Raw genomic sequence first — 23093 nt, 5'->3', positions numbered from 1 at the left:
ATGTGTGTAAAATGTGTTTTTTTTTTTGTTTTTTTTTTGTTAATTGCTAGAGAATTTCAGAATAATTTATAGGACTAATATCCCAAATATATATCTCCTCCTAAAGGTACTGATGTCGCAATGTTTTCATCACAGCAGCATTTACATCTCTCTGTGGCAGAAATGTCACGTTCCAAGAGTTTACCACCTTCTCCTTCATGTTCACCCAAAGTATATCCAAGGGCATTAAGAGGAAGCCTCTCTAAAAGTATAGTGGATGTTCAGGAGTCTGTGGAGAATGACCAAAGCAATGAAGACAAACTCTGCAGTTCCCAACACAGATTGAATGTACTGAGAAGACAGAAAGAACAGTACATCAGCAGCTGTGAGTCAGCACAGACAGTCTGTGATTTAATGCTTCCTGATTGTATCACAATTACTGAACCTTCTAAGGAGTATCTTGGTCAGTTGGACAACAATTTGGAAGTTACAGCTGATGAATCAGGCAAAGTAACACCATGTGAAAGTGCTGGAGAGGTATTTTTGCAGCGTCCTCATATACTTAAAGGAATTTCCTCATCCAGGAAAGGGCAGAATAATCTCACCAGTTTTGGTCCAGCTTTCCCTTCCAGTGGATCTTTATCCAGTACAAGCTGGACAGATATGTCTGAGAAGAAAAATTCTGAAGAATGGGGAAGCTTTCCTTTGTCCCCAGTATTTGACCTTACACGTAAAGATTCTGTCCATCTGGATGGAAGGTACAGTTTTCCTTTGCTACTTGTGTTATGTAGTGAATTTCATTAAGGGCCCCTCTTTAAATATATTTTCAAATGTACATTTTATCAAAAGATAACATTTTTTTTTTTTTTTGCACTAAAAAATGCAAGTATTAATATTAGTAACCATTTTGGCTTCGGGAAGGGGTCCCTCAGTAAATAGGTTGACTGTACTTGCAGCGTAGGGTCTTATAAATTAGATAAGATGCCATCTAACAGGATGCATATATTTCATATGATCTTATATTGAATATTATAAATGTAAAGAATTATTTTTTTTTTTCCCCTTGATTTGTAGATCAATGAATGACTGCATTCATCTTGTGTGCTGCGGGCTTTGTGATCTTTTGTGTGGTGTTGTTCTAACCATGCCTGATATAATGATAGTGGATGTTTTCAATGAAATTATTCAGCCAGATGTACTTATTGTATTAGTCAATCACCCATCTCCTCTTATTCAGCAAGGAGTTCTAAAAGTAAGTCTTAATGGCATTAATATTGATGATTCGACTTATTTTATTTTAACAATAGTTACAGTATGCCTTTATCTGTGGATCAGCAGGGCACAGTTTAGATGCTTAGAGTAGTGAGCTTAGACAAAATAAATTACAGGAACTAGTTAAACTATTCATCCAGAAAATTAGTTTGATACTTTACTTTTTTTTTTTTTTTTTGTAGAATATTTATCATGATGCTGCAGTACTGACACATAATTCAGTGTACTAATGACACAGGAATGCTGTAATTAAAGCTATTTTCAAGACATTGGAGCTTAGTTCATTTTTACGTTCCACATCAGATTACCTAGAGCAAATTATAGCACTGAATTTTGGCATATGATTCAATAACAAGTGACAGAAATTTTTTTTATATTTCTGCTGTGTGTCTTTGGATTAAAACATAACTTTTTAATTACGTACAATTAATTTTTGTTTTCGAAGATAATCTCTTTAAATTTTATTTTCTCTGTAATCTTTAAAAAAAAATGTGTAAAAATATAGATTTTCCTTTTTGAACCATGTTTTTTTTTTTATAACTTGACCTTATTGTAGATAAAAATGATTTTATATTATATTTTGTATAGTTAAAAATATAATTCTGGTACAAAGCTTTGCAAAGTTATTTAAACAAACATCAAATGGGTGCAGTTTTTTCACTTTTGTAAAGCCAGCAACAAATGAAATTAGGAAACAAAACAAATGGAAGTAAAAGAAGTATCTTGGGAGAAGGAGCATTAATATGATTTCAACCTTTGTTTTATGTTTATCTAGCTGTTGAATTCATATTTTCATCGAGCATCCAAAGAATATAAAGAAGCCTTTTTAAAGAAAAGTGGTTTTACATTGCTAGCCAACCAACTCTATCTGCACCAGGGGAGTCAAAGAGTAGTGGAGTGTCTGCTGGAGATGTTCTTTGGAAGATGCATTGGGCTTGATGAAGAGTATGTTTTACGGTTAATTTATCTTGTCTTGTGAATATAAAATATTATGGCCTCAGATTCTTGTTTACTTTAGTGCCTCCTTTATACAGAGGCACATACACTTAAATGTTTATAGTCATTTGAAAATAAGTTCCAAAATATAATCTTTCACTATAAGGGAAAATTGTTTATCATATTTGCCTGTAATTTTCCTTTCTTGGTAACTCCTCCTGACAGCACACAGATGGGTTAACTCCTCCTCCTTGACCTCCCAGGACCCACCAATTTCCATAACAGACAGGATAAAAGATGAGGGTGGTTAAATGAGCTGTCAGGAGGAGTTGCCAGGAAAGGAAAATTATGGGTAAGTATGATAAACAATTTTTCCTGGCACTGCTCCTGCCAAAAAAAACATAATGGGAGGGACCACATAACCATAATCCAAGAAAACCTAAATTGCTGCAAAAATATTTTCTTTTAATGTTGTTTTTTAATGCTTACCTTAACACAGAGGAGCCAAAAGCAGAATCTGCATCAGAAAAGACACTCAATTTATAATGTCTGATGAACGTATTTGGAGACTTCCAGCTAGCTGCTTTGCAAATTGTTGCTGACACTTTTGCATAAGAGGCCCAAGATGCTGACATGCCCCTCCTTGAGTGGGCTCTGATTTCTTGTGGTGGGTTCAAGCCCATAAGAGAATAGGCAAATTTTTTTGCTTCTAGAATCCAAAAGGCAATGACTCTTGCGGGGGTCAACCTGCCCTCTCTTTGGCCTGCTGGGAAATACGAACGTATTTTCCGTCTTTCTGAAGCCCTGTGTTCTTTGTTAGTAGGTAGAAATTATTTGAACCATATCTAAATTTTTAGAATCATCCTCCCCATCCTGGAGAACTTGTCCCTGTGCTTGTAGTGATTGCAGGTAGTACTGCTTTCCAGTTTAAGTGGAATGCAGCTTCCCTTCTGATTTTCAAGAGGACCTTCCGGATGGGGGGTTTTGAGGGAAAAACATACAGAATTGGTAAATCCTAAGTGATTGCAAGCAGGCATTGGCTCAGAATACTTTTTCAATGGAATCTTGTACAAACACTAGGACCTGAGCATTGTCTGGAGATGCCATTGGGTCGATTACTGGAGTCGCCCAGTTCCGAAAAATCGTATTGAATGTATTTTGTATTCACAGCCCATTCCTTGGAATCGGGAAAGGACCTGTTGAATGTGTCTGCCAGCCGATTATGTTACCCTGCAAGATATGCCGCAGATAGTTCTAATGTTGTTCTTCCCACTGGAAGATTACTGACATTGTCTGAAGTTGACGAGGGCTCCTTGTTCCCTCCTGTTTGTTTATGTATGCTACCGCTGTTCTGTTGTTCATTAGGATTTTCACCTTCTTGTGTAGTAGGAGATCCAAAAATGGCCATGCCATGCTGCCCTCAATTCCAGTAGATTGGACCCGGTTTTTGCTGGAACAGTTCATTGCCCTTGTGCCTGATATTTGCCACAAGGAGCTCCCCAGCCGTTAATGCTTGCATCTGTAGTTAGGATTGTCCAATCTCCTTGTACTAACGATGTTGCCTTGGGATAGGTTCTGTACTGATGTCCACCATAACAGAACTCTCTGTATCGGTAGTGGAATATGGATCTCTTGCTTTAGGAATACACAATCCCACTGAGTGAGAATTAACACCTGCAGCCTTCTCGTATGCCATCTGGCCCACGGAACCACTGAAATACAGGCATTCATCATGCTTATTACCATCACACATTCTGAACATTTCCTGACACTTTCTGTACCAAAAAGTCTGGAATAGTATCCCTTTCCATGTTCTTTCACCAGAACAGATACCACTGCCTGGGACTTGACAAGCTCCTAAACATAGGACCGTATGATTTGACATTTTGACTCCTCCGCTGGAAGAATAGTTCGGGAGAAGTGGTGCTGTGTGTGTTTTTTTTTTTTTTTTTTTTTTTTAACAAATTTGGTAACCTGAGGATACCCATGACACCCCCCCAGGTATCCAGAATGTTCTTCCACCATACTTCTGTGAACCTCAGAATTTTGGCTTCTACTTCCAGAACCTGGGCAAAGCCACCATCATAACCGTTTGCCAGATGACTGTGATTTGGCTGACTGTGGGATCTTGGAACTTGCTGGTCTCTGAAACGCTTATTGTGTTCCCTTCCATCACTAACGGAATGGTTCCTGTCACGTAAAACCTCTATACGTGTGGAAATTTATCCCGGGAACCCCAATTGGCTTGAACAAACTGGCACTTACGTCTCTAAGGCAGCAATCCTGATCTTCCTCCTGTCAACCTTTGCATACCTTCTTCAAGAGAATTGCCAAAAAGCGCATTGCCTTCAAGGGCTTCATCCATTCTCCCTCGAGATGCTTAACGTTCTCCATGAAAGGAAAGGTGATAAATTCCTTTGTTAAGGTAGGAAAGTATCTCCTCTTCTTTGGTGGAGAAGGGGTAGTTTCTTCCCACTGTACCACGGGGTGCTGTGAAGTTCCTGGCTTTGCCCCCTTCCAGATGAAATAGAAAAATGAGTGTGCATACGACAGCCTAATACCTTAGTATGTATCAGTGCAAATATCAGGTCTTTGCGATTCTTAAAACTGTTTTTTCTTTTAGTAAGAAGCTGTGATGGCAGAGGCACAAGCATGTTTCACGTCATTGGAGTTACCGGCCATCATGAAGTTTTTGTTTCTCCAGGGAAAGTCAGCAAGGGACATTCACACTGAGATGTCACAAACACGGGGGGAGAAGTGTCCTTCCTACAGCACTGTCCAAACCTGGATATCTCATTTCAGGACTGATCATTTCACCGTTGAAAATGAGCCCCGCAGTGAGCGCCCCCCAAACCTCAACTTACCCGACAACCTGCGATGCTGTCCATGGGCTGATTATTAAGGACTGGCGAATATCTGCAAAAAAGATAGCCCAGATACTTGACATCTCAGGGGAGCATGTTGGGTTTGTTATCACCACTATCCTAGACATGCGCAAGCTTTCAGCGAAGTGGGTGCGGAAATGTTTGAACTGTGATCAGTTTTTGAAGCTGCACAGGACTTTTTGGCTAGGTTAGTGACTTGAGGATGAAATCTGGCTCCACATCTATGATCCTGAAACCAAGGAACAGTCAAAGGAATGGCACCACAGCGAGTCCCCGCGGCCGAAGAAGTTCCGAATGACAAAGACGGTATTCTGTTAGTGGACCACCTACCTCAGGACTCTAGTACCCCCGGACAGCATTATGGTAACCTCCTGGACCAGCTGAAGGAGGCAATTAAGACGAAACGCTGTGGAAAGTTGACCAAAGGAATCTTTTTTTTTTTTTGCAGGAAAATGTACCTGCGCACACGTCTGACGCTGTGGCTGCCAAATTGAACACCCTGGGTTTCCAATTGGTCCACCATCCCCCTACTCACCTCACCTGGCCCCTTCAGACTATTATCTGTTCCTGAGTTTGAAGAAACACCTGAAGGGTCAACGTTTTGAGGACATTTTATTTGAACAGCCTAGAAAAGCTGCAGCTACGCTGTACCAAGTGCATCAGTCTCGGGGGAATATGTTGAATAAATGTGTTATTTCATAACTCTGGCTCTTCTTTCTGTGCAAAGCAAGGGACTTCTCAGCACCCCCTCCTATAGCCTTTCTGATAGCATTAATGAATGGGTAGACTAATGAAAAGTCAGAAGTAAAGGAACTTCCTTCCTCAACATCTGAACCAGAAAACTGATTTTCGTAGAGGCTCCCACTGTCTGCCTGAATAATCTTATGAGTTGGAACTGGAACCTAGCTTCTCCCTAGGGGAATATTCCCTTGTACCATGTCTCCTTTTAGAGGATTGATGGTTGGGGCTAGGGGAAGACAAATGTTAAGTTTTCCTGAGCGGTTTCTTCCCAGGGCTTTTCTTAGGGCTATTATGAGAGGAGGCGGGAGGGAAGGGGGTATGGAAATTGGTGGGTCGGGGGGGGGGGGGGGGGGGGGTGGGGGGGGGTACCTGGACTGTTTTTCGGTAGGCTGGGGGGGGGGGGGGGGGGGGGGGGGAATCAAGGAGGTGGAGTTGACCCATCTGTACACTAGCAGGAGGAGTGCCAGGGAAGTAGGTTTTTAGATATAGTGGTATGCATAGCTGTATTGCAGTTTATTTGTCCATGGGTATCTTCTCATAATTGTGTGGATGCTCTTTGTGGATCTTCATATATACACAATAACTGCTTAACTGCTCCTCCACTTCATTGTACCTCTACTAAGCAGTAAGTAAAGCCTGCAAGGTTTTTATAACATTAACATGCCTAATAACACTGTTTTAAAGTAAGTTGTTCGCTTTTACAAAAAAAAAAAAAAAAGGCCCATGAATGCCCAAAAATGTGTGCTTGTTGGATAGCCCTTCTGGATTCATTAGATTATAGGCTCCCCAAAGAGTCTTGATCACCTAAACAAATACTGTCGTTTCATATATTTTATCATTCCTATTTACGTGGGACACAGTTAAGCAGAAGAATCAAACATTTATTAGCTTCTACACTAAATATTCCTAGTTTTTTTTTCCGGCTGTCCACTACTGTTGTTTCCCTGTCAGCTGCTTTTAACCACAGCCTAGTGTAGCTTAGTATGTAGTCTGTGTTCAAAGAATAGCTCATATGCTGATCTTGTTTTTAGGCAGAAACGCTATTGGATGTCCTACAACCATTGTTTGGGGCAGTTATTCTACAGTTGTAATAAATACAAACCTAGGAGAGGAGACCTTGTCAATATCTCATTCTTGACAAAATTTAGTGTAAAATTGGGTTAACATTAGGTGGGGCAAGAAATTATATTACAGAAAGCAGAGGGCTTCAACTAACAGAAGTGTTGAGTTTTTTTAGTGTTCCCCTGTCAGTAAATATAAATATTGCCCAGATGGAACAATGTAATCACAGATAAAGCAAAAATAAAGGTGCTTACTCTGCAAGACAGATTTATTTTCTTTAAAATTTTACCAACCTAAATAATATGGTATGACACAGTTGCATTTATTCTAAATGGCACCAGAATGCATTAACACATGTATTATGCGTAAACATTCATTGTCACAATGCTCTCCAGCGCAAAAGTATCTGGTTATTTAGTGCAGACAGAAAACATTCCAATTCTCTTGGTTTTGATATACCTAAGTTATTATTAGTTAATGCTTTCAGACTTTATTTAATTCCCATGTCACCTGTTTTTTTCTCAAACAGATTTGGAATAGAAGACATACGAAATGCGGGTGTTTTTCAGAAATGGTGCATTATCCCTATTCTTGGAATGCTTGAGAATTCCTTACACAATGCCACCTTATTGCACAACTCATTTTGCATTTTGCTTCAGATCATCCACTCCTGTTCAAAAATAGCAGATATGCTCCTTGATAGTGGTCTTCTGTATGCTTTGTGTAACACCCTCGCAACATTATGTGCCATTGAAACAAGGTATGTTTAAACCATGCTATGCAGATGTGTGTAAAATGATGCCCAATAGGTTAGGAAATAGAGATTGGGGGTATGAAATTAAAAGTGGCATATTGCCTAAAAAACTATATTTTTGGTCAATATTTTGTGTTGTGTATGGAAGTTTAAAACCTCTGTAGGCATTAAGTACAGATAGGCTGATGTTACCCATGGGGGATGACCCTTGGTCTTGCTCTATTAGCTGAACCTTCAGTGGCATATTTGTCTTTTTACGCTTTCTCTAGCCCTTCTTCCCTTGTCTTTCCATACTCCAACCCACAGAATCTGACTGCCTATTCTGGTGAGTCATTGCCTTCTTGGTTCTTTGTTACTGTTAAGTTTGTTTTGTTAAAACCATTACCAAAAAAAAGACATTACAAGACATACAAAAAAATAAATCTTCTCTAAGTTTGTTTTGGTAAATTGACCTGGATTGTAACGGTTAACTGCTCTGTTCTGTACGAAACTGAAAAATTAGGTTTGGGCTATGCTTAGTTTTTGAAGTAAATTTCACCATACACTATATGACTGTACAATTATTATACACTGTCCTTTGTTTTCCAAAACTATGTATTAGGAGGTATGATCTAAGCTATCCAATCAGTTGGTCTTTTTTCTATTTTTTGTCACCAGCGCAATAATATTTAAAAATTGCACTTTATATGTAAACTAAAAACTGTTAATAAATATCCTAATACAACTGCATTAGGTCATTACTTCTATTGGTATATTAGAGACAAACCTAAGGAAGGGGAAGCTAGACTTAGCTGCACACATATAAAGGGATGTGAATTTATTTTAAATAGGACTAACGCTGGATTGCACTTGCACCTCAAAACATAGTGCAGCTATGCCCTTTCTCAAGGATAGATTAATTTAATCTTTCCTCATAGCTTAAGTGCTTCATATAGATTGTTTAGTTCAATGACATACAGACTCGGCAAAAGTAATCATGCATTTTTTGCAATTTATTAGGTATATATCTATTTGCCTTGCTATAGGAATGCCAGCATGCTCACGTTGGGTAATCCCTTTATGCAGCATTCCTTTGTAAAAGTAAAACCATTAATAGGACCTGTCCTATTCTGACAAATGGCATAGGTACCCTAATTTATAGTTCATGTCAGGGCATTTCCCCAGTGTTTTATGAAGTTTACCCTGCAAGAACAGAAAAAATGTTTTAATCTGTGAAAATGCATTTGGCTTATCATTCCTTTTATGAGATAATATCTCACAGTATTTATGTTGACTGTGTGGTATCAGCCCTTCTCAGTTGTTCGCAAAACTTTCTGCTCTACCTCTGTATGCAAGATATGAATGCGAAGATCTAAGTGACGTAATGGATAGGTAATATGCACAGAACAAATGTCGGCTCTGAATTTCGGAAATGGCCAACATGCCAAAAGGGTTCAGAGAGAAGTTTATTGAAAGGGTTTGCACATACTTTAAAAAAAAAAAGATTTTTTTTTTGTTGCACCCACTCAGAACGTGTAATCACACATATATACATTGCTTCATCTTAATTATGATGGAACAATCTTCTCCACTGCTACAGTAAAGGTCTGTTATGGGTAGTAAAGACATTTTGTCTACATCAGTTATATCAGTTGCAAGGAACAGAACAAACATCTACAGCTGCCTACTGCGGTTCTGTTAAACAGATACAATTTCCAGTCACCCCCAGTCTTTCTAGTGCTAATTGCAAGGTCTGATGACTCCATGATTGTGTAAACAAAGTCACTTCTTTAAGCAATGCCCAAAAATAATAGTCTGAAAAGAAGATTAAAGCTTCATCTGGAGGCTGGGTAAAAGGCTAGTTATACAACAAAGTTATTTATTATGAACTACATAATAACTACAAAATGATGCAATAATTCATATTTACATTAGTAAATATTTGTAATTTTGAATAATAAAGATCAGTCATAAACATTGTGCTTTCCTTTTAATTGCACATGTTTAGGGTTGCATTATTTCTGTAGAGATTTTTAACCTCCCTTAATTATGGGGAATTTTGGCTTTAGTTTGGGCTCATGGGGGGGTGGGGTTATGTCCTAACCAATGTTTTAGTTTCTCATTTTATCGAAGCATGTTTCTTTTATAAACTGCACTGCAAGAGAAAATTTCAGTTATATATTTTCTGGTTTCCTTCTAGTATCTCCCTGGACGAGTACGTTTTACTCACTTGTGATTTACAGCAGCTTTTGATAGCCGTTACAATTCATGCCTGCAGTTGCTCTGGATCTCAGTATTTTCGCATTGTTGAAGATTTAATTATACTGCTTGGGTATTTTAATGAAAGCAAAAATGAAATGTTACAAAGTAAGTTGTTTGACGTATTTGTAGTTTGACATGACGGGTGATCTATATTTTAATTTTATTTATTTTCCAAAGTAGAGGAGGAATATCAGTATAACAAGATAAATAAAAAGAAATCAGTCATTTTAGCATTTGTCTCTTTTCTTTAGACAGTCTTGCCAGGCAGCACAGTCATTTTCTGCAGTACACAGATGTGTACACTGCTTGGCTAGTAGGTTGTTCTGTCTCATCCAGAAAGGTGGAAAACGTAAGCTTAAACCATTGTGTCTTTGCCTGCTGATGCAGTATGTATTGAACTGTGTTAAAGGATATTAACCTTTTTAATATTCAGAATAGTGCAATTTTCATGATATAGGGACAACAGGTACCAATGGTTTGCTAGCAAAAAAGAAAATAAGTACAGTTAGGTCCATAAATATTTGGACAGACAACGTTTTTCTAATTTTGGTTCTGTACATTACCACAACTAATTTTAAATGAAACCACTCTGATGCAGTTGAACTGCAGACTTTCAGCTTTATATTAGTGGGTTGAACAAAAAGATTGCATAAAATTTAAGGGACTAATCATGAGCAGTTTAAATTGTCAAATGTATGTACAGAGGAAGCAGGAGTTTTCACACAGGCTGGATTTCAAGCATGTTTGCCTTTGTTCATTTCCACTACATGCAACTTGTACATTTTTTTATGGATGTTACTTTAAAGTGCATGATCCAAATTGTAACTTGTATTTGCCGTTCCTTTAGACAAATCATATTCCTTATCTTTTTGAGTTTTTTTTCCCACTGTTTTAATATATCCTTATGACACTGTTTTTCTTTTTTCCATATAGACATGGCAGTTTTAATGCAATTCAAAATTTTACATTCAGCCATCGAGTTTATAAAAACTACGTCATGTCAAGACTCCCAACCTGTGTACAGCTTCGTCCATTCTTCCCATATTAAGCATCTTAAAAGAAAAAGTGTAGCTGGTAAGTAGGGAAAGAGTTTAGAAAAAGTAGTTTTTTTAGTATGTAATGTTAAAAATTTACTTTATTTTCACCACAGTACCACTAAGAGCATATCAGCCCTGAACGGGCCGAAAAGTGAGAAATGTAAACTTTTCTTGGTCTGTACCTAAACTAAGAAAGCTGTTTAACCATATAATAGGAATAATATCAATGGCAGGTACTTCCCTGGCTGTATTGGGGATCACAAAGCTTAAAGCTTTATGTCCTGGACTGTGCAGCATTACTTTACTGCCAATACAAAAATATAGATGCAGTCCACAGATAAAGCACAGGATGATTTTTGAGTTGGGGTGGGGGGGCACAATCCAGCAAAAAAACAAAAGAAGCCTTGATGTATTTTTTGGTATATCACTTAGTCCAGTGGTTCTTTAAACAAAAAAAAAAAAAAAAAAAAGGCTTCTGCTAGGGTTGAATTTTTCTAAAAATAATCATATTAAAGTATCAGGTCTGGAAAAATTCAGGGAACAATAAACACAATATAGTAACACTGATAATGAAAAGTATTAATAAACAGTGGGTCTTCAAAAACCATTAATTACAAAAAAAAAAAAAATTAAAAAAGCCAAAATGTAGTAAACTCTGCAGATACAATTGTACATTACATTTAATAGGGCAGCACGGTGGCTTAGAGGTTAGCACTTTGGCCTTTGCAGCGCTAGGTCCCAGGCTCGAACCTTGGCCAGGAACACTATCTGCATGGAGTTTGCTGGGTTCATCCTGTGTTTAGGTGGGTTTTAGCCAGGTACTCTGGTTTCCTCCAACATTCCAAAAACGTGGTAAAGTTAATTGACTTCCCCCCCACCAAAAAAAAATTGGGGGACATAAATACTGTGTAATAATAATTACAAACATGAGCTAAGATTTGTATACAGGAATTGTCTATGTCAAATACTCTATCTTTTTTCATCATATTAGGAGCAGTGCTTAACCTCCCGACTGTTAAGCCCTACCTTGGTACGGGCTAAAAAAAGTTGCTATAATGGTTAACCCCGAGATTTTCCGTAAATTAAAATCCCCACTTACCTGGTCCCGCTGTGCTCATCCAGCGTCGTGTTCGTGTTCCAGCGTCGTCCTCCGTCGAACGTCGTCCGTCGATCTCCCTCTCCAGCGTCGGGTGCCTTCTCCTATACCAGCGGGACTGGTAAGAAGCCGGCCGGCTTCTTACCTGGTCCCGCTGATCGTCCCGCGTCGTTCTCCTTCCAGCGCCGGGTGCTCTCTGAAACAAGAAGCCGGCCGGCGGAGGAAAAAAAAGCCGGCCGGCTTCTTGTGCGTGCGTGCGTGCGAAAAAAAAAATTTCATGAAAACCTGTAACGCTTTTGGTACAGAAATCTAGACCTCAGTGTAACGCTCAGGTGGTTAATATACCTTCAATATATAAAATGTATAGTATAACAGGATGACAAAAAGGTCACCAGTGTTATGGGGTAAAGTGCTGGCAGTAGTTATGTAAGGCCACGTTGTGTTTGCAGGGAACCTGTAGATTTCTATTCAGGTTTATGGAATTTATTTTGACTTTAACTGACAACAGCATACTGTAATACTGGAATAGTTTAAAAGTCTAAAAAAAAAATGGAAATGTGGTACTTTAAATAGATTACTTGTAAGGCAATAGCTGGGATAAAGGGTCCAGATTTTGGCATCACTGTGGGAAATTGACAGGTTAGAGATTGAAAAAACATCTATTTAACAACCACAAGATTTCAACATTAGGTTATGTTGGAAATAGACTAATAAATCTGCCAACATCCAAGTTTTATATATTTCTTAGATTTCTTTTGTAGCTTGGTTTACTATCAGGTATGTACTACAAGGATCTTTTTTGGTTGAATATAATTTTTTTTTTTTTTTTTTTTTTTTTTTTTTTTTTTTTAGGTAGGTTCTATAGTTGGTAAATCCTAAAATATATTCAAAGAATCATAACTGGTTTATTTTATTAATGCCTGGCGTTGAACTTTAAATGAAAAAGTAATTTGTGCCTCTGTCTTTTAGGTTCTCATAGATTAACCTTTGCCCAGTCTGACCCACTACTGATAACCATGCGTTCAGTTGCCAGCAGTGAACTTACAGAACTGATGCACAGAAGAATGAGTCAGGAAAATCCAATAAGGGCTTCTGAAACTGAGTTTGTGCAACGATTACATAGATTAACTGTCCTTTCCGTCAACAGGTTAATTTACCAAGGTATTTCTTATTCAGAAAGATGAATTATTAGCATTACGGCAAAATAAAGATTTTGACATTATACAGTATGTTGTAATCCTATGTCCTAATCTGTTTTGATTTTTGTATAAAAAGTGCATAATTCCAAAAGAAAATCAACACTTTTAGGGGTCTATTTATAGAACAATGAATAATATTTACTGAAACATAGTGGACAATCAATTGTTGTCTTTGAAACAGATAGGCCTGGAAGATTCTAGGGTTTATCCAAAGTAGGATAGGGGTTCCTTGAGCAATGACCAGTTTGTCCCTTCAGTTCCGTTTAAGTGACACCAATGATCTTACTGACTACCTTTTCAGGATGACATTCTTCCAATTAAATAGTAATGTAACAGGCAGAACTGAAAGTTTTTGCAAGGGTTCTCTATGTTCTTTGAGTTTTTAGGGTTTTTTTGTGGGGGATTTTTCTGTGGTGGCTGTATTTTATTGCAGTACTAACACTTTGCACTAAAGGAGTTGCTAAACATTGCATGTAGTATACACAAACCTTGCTTGTTGAAAAATTTTAATGTAACCCCCTTGCATTTTGCTGGGCAATCTGAATGCTTATTTGCTGCTTTCTTAAGCGCCTGTATTACAGGATTCCTAACAATTAGGAGAGGTTATCAGTATTTTAGAACTCAGATCTCTCCCAAAGCAAAACTTAAAAAGAAAAATACTTTATTACCCATGCATTGTTAGTTAAAAACAGCTATCTAACCGCACCCTAGTTATAATTCAAGTGGACCTGATGTGCTGGCTTTTAAATGTGGTTGCTATGTGCTGAAAGTTCTTGATTGAGTAAGCATTTTCTACTTTAGTTAAGTTGAGCAATACGTACACAAGATGCCCAAATTTGAAGTCTTTAAGGTTCACATAAAATTATGTTATCTTATACTGCTCAAGAAAGAAAAGTGTGTATTTGCAGCATTTAGGACTTTACCAGTTTTTGGCACCGCCAGGGCATGTAGAATATTTTTTCATGTGTGTGGTGTGAGTTTTTTCACAGATGAAAATATATAATTGGCTACTACAATAAAAATTTTTGTAATAATAATAAAATGTACAATACCTGTCAAATTTTCGGTTTTAGAATTCTCAGACAGTAAGACATACCCAGGATTGCAAATGGAATTATCTGAAAATGAGATACAGCTGGATGTTTTGTGTGTCAAAAAGGCATTTCAAAGTGACCTGTTAAAGATTATGATTGAAGGAATCAAGCTTTCATTGGTATGTAAAAGATTAGTTTTTGTTTGTTTTTTTTCACCTTAAAAAGTACCTATATAGTGTGAGCAATAATTAGATTTTAAGGTTCAGTCCATTCAAATATATAATTTAGTTCTACATAAGTCTTGAATTACCTACAAGCCTCTCATACTTTTCAAAGGTTTCAGTCCAACTGATAAAAAGGATTTAATGTGAAATTGTATTTTCTGAGTTGATTTTTTTATTTTTACTAAATTTGACCAAAAACGTTGCACCAAATAGCTAAAACACCTCAACAAAAAAAAAAATGCCTAAAATTTACCACAAAGTAGATATATATATTTCTCACCACTTTATTTCAGTGGATTGAACAAAAAAAATGCATAAAAATGTGAGGAACTTTTTTTACACAATCACTTCACTTCATTTCAGGGGCTCAAAATTGGTCATTTTAGGGGTCAAAATTGGTCAATTGACTAAAGCTACGTACACACTTCCAATAATTATCGTTGGTAAACGAACGATCCTGCACGATATCTGCGAACGATCGTATGGCACTGATCCTTGTACATACAGATAATGACATGATCTCTCTCTCTCTCTCTCTCTCTCTCTCTCTCTCTCTCTCTCTCTCTGGTACGATTTAACGAACGATTTTTGGCCAATTGGTCGTTCGTTCGTCGTGCATTTCCAACAATAAAAATTGGAAGTGTGTACGCAGCTTAAGGCTATTCATGGGCTGGTGTGGGCAATTCCTTCGTTATGTCATTATCAATTAAGCAGATAAAAGGCCTGGAGTAGATTTGAGGGGGTGAGGGTGCTTGTATGTGGAAGATTTTGCTGTGAGCAGACAATATGCATTCATGGCAGACCTGGCAGAGCAATAAAAAGGAGGAAACTCAGCATCTGGTGATTTCCAAAAGTTCAAGACTACAGGCTTTCATGGCCAGCAAAGGGTTTTCAACCAAGTATTAGAAATGAACATTTGATTTTCAGCTTTTTAGTTTGTCCAATTACTCTTGAGTCCCTAAAACGAAGTGATTGTGTAAAAAAAAAAAAAAAAAAAAAAAAAAAGGCTTTAGTTTCTAAAATTTTTATGCAATCTTACCAAAATAGGAAAAAAAAGTGGTCTCTGTCCAAAAATGTATGGACCTAACTACTACATACATACATACATAACTTTGAGGGTTTAGGATCAAATGACACGTCCAAGCATTGTTCTACTTTTAGAACTGGCTTCACTAACCCCAATCTTTTTTTTTTTTTTTTTTTTTGGAGGGGCGTTACTGAAAATTTGGGTACAATACAGGGGTCACCAACCTTTCTACAGTTTTTTTCCATCCAGCCTAAAAAAATTCTTGGAAGTTTTCTGTTTTTTAGGACAGCAAAACAAACATAGTTGTCAGAAAATGTCCATGAACAAAAATATACAGCCTGCTGGTTAACATAAGGGTAAGTTCAGACCTGCACCTTGCCCGCCCCTTGGTTTTTAAAAAAACAGAGTCTGCTCATTTGACCATATTTGTTCCCTATGGAGCTGCCACATGGAGACGCTACCATGTAGCAATTCCTGAAAGTGGTTCCTGGCATGAGGAAACTGTAATCTCATTGCAACCTCATTAAAGTGAGCCTAGCCTAAATTATCTTTTCCTGACTGGTTTCCAAAACAAATGTTTCCTTCACTCTCAGAAGACTCACTGACCAAAAGAGAGTCTGACTCACAGATGCTTGAGCACCTGGTGTACTACATAAGCAGATTCCCAGTAAAACCAGCCCCAGAACACAAATTACAATTTGTCAGCGAAAAACCTAGATCTCTGCACACAGACTTACGCTTAGCACTTTGATGTATCAGCATGAGAAAAAAGAATAGCTTGTCAATCCTGCCAATTGACTAGAGCGTTAAAAGTATTCTCTGCATACCACTTATTGCTCAAACTTTTTGAATTACAACAGCATAATAATGCTTGTACAAAAGATGCATCCTATGCATCTTGCCGTTCTGTAGGTGTTGTGAGTAATGTGCCATACCATGCTAAATATACTCACCCTTTATTCATCCTTTTCTTATTCACCTAAATCATACAGCATTAGCAATACATGTAATAATAACTAGTGTTGGTCGAATAGCTCACTATTCGATTCGGCAGCTATTCGCTCGAATATAGCAAAAAAATTCGGGTGGTCGAATGTCAGTCAAACACCATTAAAGTCAATGGGAGGAAAAATTCAGTTTTTTTTCAGCACTGTGTAGAGCTTCTACAGCCTCCAAACAGATGTAAAAAGATACATTGTAAAAGGATACATAAAAAGATACATTGTAAAAGGATACATAAAAAGATACAGTATAAAAAGATACATAACACTATTACATACCCCTGTACTTCACATGAAGATTAAAGAGCACCTGTCAAATCAATTTTAGGCTAAAGCTAGGTACACACTTCCAGTAATTATTGTTAGAAAATGAACGATTACGACCGATCAACGATTATGCACGATTATACTTGAACAATCATATTGTGCACAATTCTGTACATGCTGTAACAATATGATCGTTCAAATATAATCCACCAACAGCGTCCACACACTAGATACAATCGTTTGAACGATGCAGGGAGGGACATGTAAAGGAGAAAATGTACCGCAGAAACAATCACTGAACGACACGATAATGTACACACAATAGATAGTGAAAGATCGTCGGCCAATCAGATCCACCGTGGCGGTCGTTCATTCCCAACGACAATCCTCGGTCGTCGGCGTCCTTGGTCACTTTTTTTGGCCAATCGGGTGTTCATCGGTCATTCGTCAGTCGTTTCTAACGATAATTATTGGACGTGTGTATGCAGCTTTAGTCTACACGGACTGTTTCACCAGCGTTTAACCTGAGGCTTTTTAAAGCCCATATTTGAAGTCCCCATGCATTCCCATGGGCTAATCTACATCAGGACGTTTCCTTCCGGCACGTTTTTGAGTGTTATTTTAAACGTTGCTTGCAACAAACGCTGGCTAAACGCGGGAAAACGCTTCCATTGAACTCAATGGAGGCTTTTTCAAGCGTTTTTAAGCTTTTATGAAAGCTTCCACTGAAAACAATGGAGGCTTTTATAAACATTTTTAGCAGGACTTAGGAATCTGGAAGCCCCCTTTAATAAGGAGACTCCCAGATCTTCACCGCCCCACCCTGGGGAATGAGTACAGGGGTACATAAATCCCCTTACTCATCAGCCAATCACAGAGCACTAGGGATGAATGGGCACAAGTCTCCCCATTCATCTCTAGTGCTGAATGGCTGAGAAATCATAATCATGATCCATTGCAATTACAAAGTTTTTCATTAATCCAAGTTTAATATGAAGTAGTGGAAGGTAAACTTTCTGTGGATCAATGAGTGATTTTTGCTTCACGTTTCTACTGGCCAACAGTGTGTTCAGGTCTGGGTGGCCATTATTTCACTTTGTAATGGTTGCTGTCATCTCGACTGTTCCACAGGCACAGAAAGCAGGACAAGAAGGAGTGCTACCACCTTCAGGTCACCACAGATTTAACACTTGTGTTCTGAATAGTTAATCAATTTCAAAATGACCTCCATAGGTTTGTATGTCTCTTTCATTCCCTCGGCATGAGCAAGAGGAACAGAAGGTTTTTCGTTACCTTTAAGCAGCAATACAGCTTTCAAACTTGCTCTGCTCGATTCTATGAACAATCTCAAATGCTCTGGCCCAGACATGTCCAGACACGTCCAGACACTGCTGGAACATGCATGCCACCAGGGGTCGTGATTCAGCTGAGGTGGCAGCAGGCATAGTGGTAGCTGCAACTATTATAATGTTATAATGTAAAAATACATTACCCAATTACCAACCATTTGAACAGCTATAACACACCTATAACGTAAAATCTGTACGTGATAGGCAAATTCTTAGTTCAGATTTGGATTTAACACACTCAATATCATGTAAATCACATGTGTTATTTCCAGTAGCAAAACGGTTGTTGCATACCATCAACTTGGCTGCCGGATGTCACTTAAAATTAATTTCTTACATTCCCATCCGGACTTCTTCCCACAAAATTTGGGTGATGTGAGTGATGAACAAGGCGAAAATGTTCCTTCAGGACATTTCTGTTATGGAAACAAGATATCAAGGCCGGTGCAACCCCAACATGATGGGCGATTACTTCTGGATTCTGCAACGGGAGACAGCTGAGAGCCACAAAGGCAAAAGCAAGTGCCTGAAACACTTCTGAAGTGTACATGTGCGTTAAACAAGGACTGTGTGTAATTGTATATGTTGCAGCTACATCAAGTACACTTTTGAAATGTCATGGAACTATGAGGCAAAAGTTAGGTATAGAGATTACATACCCTGTTTCCCCGATTATAAGGCACTGTCTTATATTTTTTGAAATGCCAAAATATGCCCTAGGTCTTATTTTCAGGGGATGTCTTATTTTTCCATGAAGAAGACTACAGTAAACATTTATTGTTGAAAGTCAGTCACTCATGATCACTCATGTTCCATTGATTGTCCCCTTCTGATCACTCATGTGCCGTTCATATTCCCCTTCTGATCACTCTATGCCATTGATTGTCGCCTTCTGATCACTCTATGCCATTGACCTTCCCCTCCTGATTACTCTATGCCATTGATTGTCCCCTTCTGTTCACTTACCGGTAATTAAGTGTAGGGATCTCCGTTAGGGCAGGGATCTCTGTTAGCGCAGGAATCAGCAGCTTGCTTCCTGGTGCAGAATGCCGGCTTGTTACTTTCAGTTTCACTCTGCACTGCGGCCAGGAGCAGACACGTGCTGCAGCCAGCATCAAGGAGACACACACAGGATCAAATATCGGGGGATGTCTTATTCACGGGTGAGTGTCTTATTTTAATTATTTTTTCAAAAATCGGGGGTGGCTTATTTATTGGGGATGTCTTAAAATCGGGGAAACACAGTAGTAACCGTGGAACAAGAGAATGTAGCTAATTGCGTCTATATGCGTGATTAACTTAAGATCCTGACGTCCTAGAATCGGACTTCAGATTTGGATTTAGCACACTTGATTTAGTATAGGACACATGGATTTGACCAGTGTTTTTCCACCTTTTTTTGAGCCACGGCACATTTTTTTCATTGAAATAATTCTGTGGCACACCGCAAATGAAAAATGTTACAAAATGACACTCTGTAGCTATATCTCTAGGAAAAAACAAGGCAATTAAGCTACCCACTGCCACCCACTGACATGAAAAATATTACTCATGATGGTCTGTTTGAATCTGACATTCACTGAACCATTTCCTGGTTAAGAATCAAATACTCGTATTGAAACACATATACCTGAAAGATTCTTTTCAGTGAATGTTGAGTTCTTCGCTTCATAAGCAGACAGTATTTTTTGGTGTACATCTTTTTGGATAATTTGTGTATGTTTGTATTTAGGTAAAAATTTGTGCTGAAGCACTGTTATTACTTTTAATTAATTTAACATCTGGAGATTTGCATGGTTGCTGGGTCTCTTTCTACTACCATCACTAAAATCCATATTCATAATCCAAAACCAAAATATTAGATTTAGATTCACTGCTGCTTAAAAAAGATTAGTAAATGTTATCTCCTGCAGTGTTTTTCTTTATGCCCCACATTGTGATACTGTATGTGTAACTGGCTGGCCTCTCTATATAAATGTTATGAGCCATAGCTGTCAAAGGACATATGATATTGCGAAGATTTATTTTGGGATCCCCGAGACTTGTAAGCAATCTAGAGGAAGGGGTAGAAAAAATGGTCCTTTGGAGTCATTTGCCAGTTAAAAATTATTTATTTTTAGTGAAACAAATCATTGCCAGGATGTGCAACTATATTATTATTAGTCTCAAGAACTATAGACCAGTGAGTAATACTGTAAATAAAAGCTTCTTGTAATCTAAAAGCAACAATCATTTAACAGTTTTTATTCTGTACTTTACATTTTTACAGGGTTCCAGTAGAACCAGCTCTCCTAAAAATCAGTGGAAAACAATTCTTTTGCAATGTAGTGACACCTTCCGTGTTCAGCTCGGAAGACTCTTCGTACATCTTATGTCTCCTTCTCAACACATTGAAGAACGAAAAGAAATCCTTTTAATTGTCAATGACCCTAAACACGAAGACATGTTAAAAGATTGCTTATGCCCAGGTTTGCAAGTAAGTTTTGCCTAATAGGTATTAATATTTACAGTGAGTGGAAGAAGCATTTGATCCCCTGCTGATTTTGTACATTTGCCCTCTGACAAAGAAATGACCAGTCTATATTTGTATTGGTAGGTTTATTCTAGCTGTGAGAGACAGCCAAGAGGCCAAACATATAAAATCAGCAGGGGATCAAATATTTCTTTCCCTCACTATATATTTTAGGCATTTACTAGATCTCCAAGACTGCTAAAGGTAGACTATCATGGGTGATCCAGGTAACTTGAAATAGATGTCTTAAAAATATTTTGCTATTAGTTGGCAAAGGTTTTTAGCTTGCTCTGGATCCATTACAGGTTTGCTGGAACACCCAGGTTTCCCTATGATAGTCTATCCTTACCAGTCTTGGAGATCTTTAATATATCAGGCCCATATTGACTTCATGTCCCAGTTCTATAGCAGTAAAAAGAAATATTACAATGTATATTTTTATTAATTGGGGTCATCTTTACAGCAATCAGCTCCAGTTGCTTAATGTTGCAGAGAATGTTGCAAACTTTAATACACAAGTATATAAATAACCCTTTTGCAGAAAATGTATTGGCCTCTTTTTTTCTGAAAGCTGGTATTTGTTTTTATTAAAGTTTTTATTGATATTACCTTTTCAGCATGGCCCCAAATTAGCTCTTTATGTATTTGAGCTTTTACACAATCATAAAGAGAGCTTAACCAAAGAGGATGAAGCTGCTGGAGTACTATTAATGAATGCCATAAAGCAGGCCGGTTATAGATGTATCCCTCCAAGTGCACCACTAAAGTCAGACTTGGTGAAAGCTGCTATGGAGGTATGTCTGTGCATATTTTTATTTAATGTAAATGTATTTGTAATGGATCTACAATATAAATAAATAGTAATATGAAAATCATTATTGCTATTTATGGTTGTATATACAACAAAAATGAGGGCTGTCTTTGCAGTTTTAGGCTAGGCATGAACTTTATAAAAAGATTGTACCATTTCTTATTTACCAAAAATTGTAATAGGATACACCAAAATAATACATGTAACTTGTATTCAGCTAGGCAGAACCTGAACAACATAATTGTTTGCAGATATAAAGGAGGTTGTATGTATATATATATATATATTTTTTTTTTTCAGCGTTCACCCCTTGCTTACTGGGTAGTGTACCCACCTGTAGGTCCTGATTTCAGTGTACTTTTAGGCTTTTTTTTTCTTGCACGTAATTGAAAGACTGAAGTCAGCAGAGCTTTCCCCTCATTCACTAAGCTATGTGAAATATCTGAAATAACTGTGAACAGCCTATTACTCTATTAAATCATCCTCACTCATCTTGGTAGAGGATTTGTTTCCTCATGTTAAAGTTGCCATTGCGAGGACTAGTTCAGGAATATTTAGGAAGCAACAGGAGAAAACAAAAATCCATATAATGAATGTAGCTGAAGCAGGGAGATGTATGCAGTTCAGGTCTTCAGGTGCAGATTCTGCTTTCCAACAAGCAGCAAGTTGTGACTCCATCAAATTGCACAATTTTATGAAGCTAGCAGTAACAGCCAGCTTTGCCTCTCGCACAGTAGATCTTAAATCGTATGTATCACCAGGACCTTTACTTTTCATAAAAAGATAGACAACCTTTTTATGTAAGGTAAAAATTACCTTCTTTTTTTTTTGAGTGGAGAAAGGGGAGTTTTAAAATCCTTAAAAAAAAAAAAAAAAGGGGGGGGGGGTAAAGCCCTTCTCCTTTTGTCTTTGTCATGGTGATAAAGACAGAATGGAAGCACAGAGCCTCCTGAGATACCTACGTCACGCATCCCAGTGCCTTCTGGCTGCTCCTTCTGCACATGCCCATTCTCTGCATTTTTTTATTTTTTATTTTTCCCCATTGGGTGATGTAGCCGCAGTAAATCGCACACCTGCGCAGTGCTAGATCTAGAAATGTAGGCGGAAGAAGAGAAAGAAATATGGTGACGCCCTGCCCAAAGATCACGGCAGCTGTGCTGGGTTGAAGGTGGATTACAGGACGACGCAGGACCTGATCCTGGAAACCTGCGGAGGGATTGATGGAACTGCAAAACTAAAGGTGAGTTTGTTTGTTTACTGTTTACCTTTTGTTTTAAAGAACATTTCTTTAAATTAAAAAATCCTTTATCAGTACTTTACCAGTTCTTGTGTCAGGATGACAACTGCAACCACACCTAACTAAAATCCATTTTTTTTCAGTTGCTCATTGTTCTAAGTATTAGTTTTCATAATTTCATTGTTTCCATTGATTCATCAAATGTCAATTGATTTTGGGCTTCTGCATATGTTGCTGTCTTTCTTGAGTTTACTTCTTACAAATGTCATTTGGACTAAACCTCCCAACCACCTACACCTGTCATGTGTGTCTGCACTTTTTTTCCCACTGTTCCTCTCTCTGCCAAACTGTTGTACGTGTAATTCCCTTCAAATTCCAACCTGCCATTCTGATCACACTGCCAGCGACTTTATCTCTTCTAATCCTTTT

The 23093-nt window shown here is 37.9% G+C and overlaps 1 protein-coding gene across 3 annotated transcripts in view; it reads left to right on the top strand.

Moving 5' to 3' along the window:
- Positions 1 to 23093, top strand: part of LYST (lysosomal trafficking regulator) — a 204136-nt gene that overhangs the window by 92442 nt on the left and 88601 nt on the right. For all 3 annotated transcript variants that reach the window (XM_072409083.1, XM_072409085.1, XM_072409084.1), the window contains 10 exons: positions 107 to 737; positions 1054 to 1231; positions 2027 to 2196; positions 7405 to 7635; positions 9809 to 9975; positions 10804 to 10944; positions 12973 to 13164; positions 14276 to 14415; positions 20374 to 20580; positions 21234 to 21410. In XM_072409083.1, coding sequence (XP_072265184.1) covers positions 107 to 737; positions 1054 to 1231; positions 2027 to 2196; positions 7405 to 7635; positions 9809 to 9975; positions 10804 to 10944; positions 12973 to 13164; positions 14276 to 14415; positions 20374 to 20580; positions 21234 to 21410 — 2234 coding nt within the window. The remainder of the gene's footprint in view (positions 1 to 106; positions 738 to 1053; positions 1232 to 2026; positions 2197 to 7404; positions 7636 to 9808; positions 9976 to 10803; positions 10945 to 12972; positions 13165 to 14275; positions 14416 to 20373; positions 20581 to 21233; positions 21411 to 23093) is intronic.

The sequence above is a fragment of the Pyxicephalus adspersus genome, chromosome 4, assembly GCF_032062135.1.
Source record: "Pyxicephalus adspersus chromosome 4, UCB_Pads_2.0, whole genome shotgun sequence".
NCBI lineage: Eukaryota > Metazoa > Chordata > Amphibia > Anura > Pyxicephalidae > Pyxicephalus > Pyxicephalus adspersus.
Note: the sequence above shows the minus strand (reverse complement) of the source record. Positions and strands in the feature narration are given on the sequence as shown.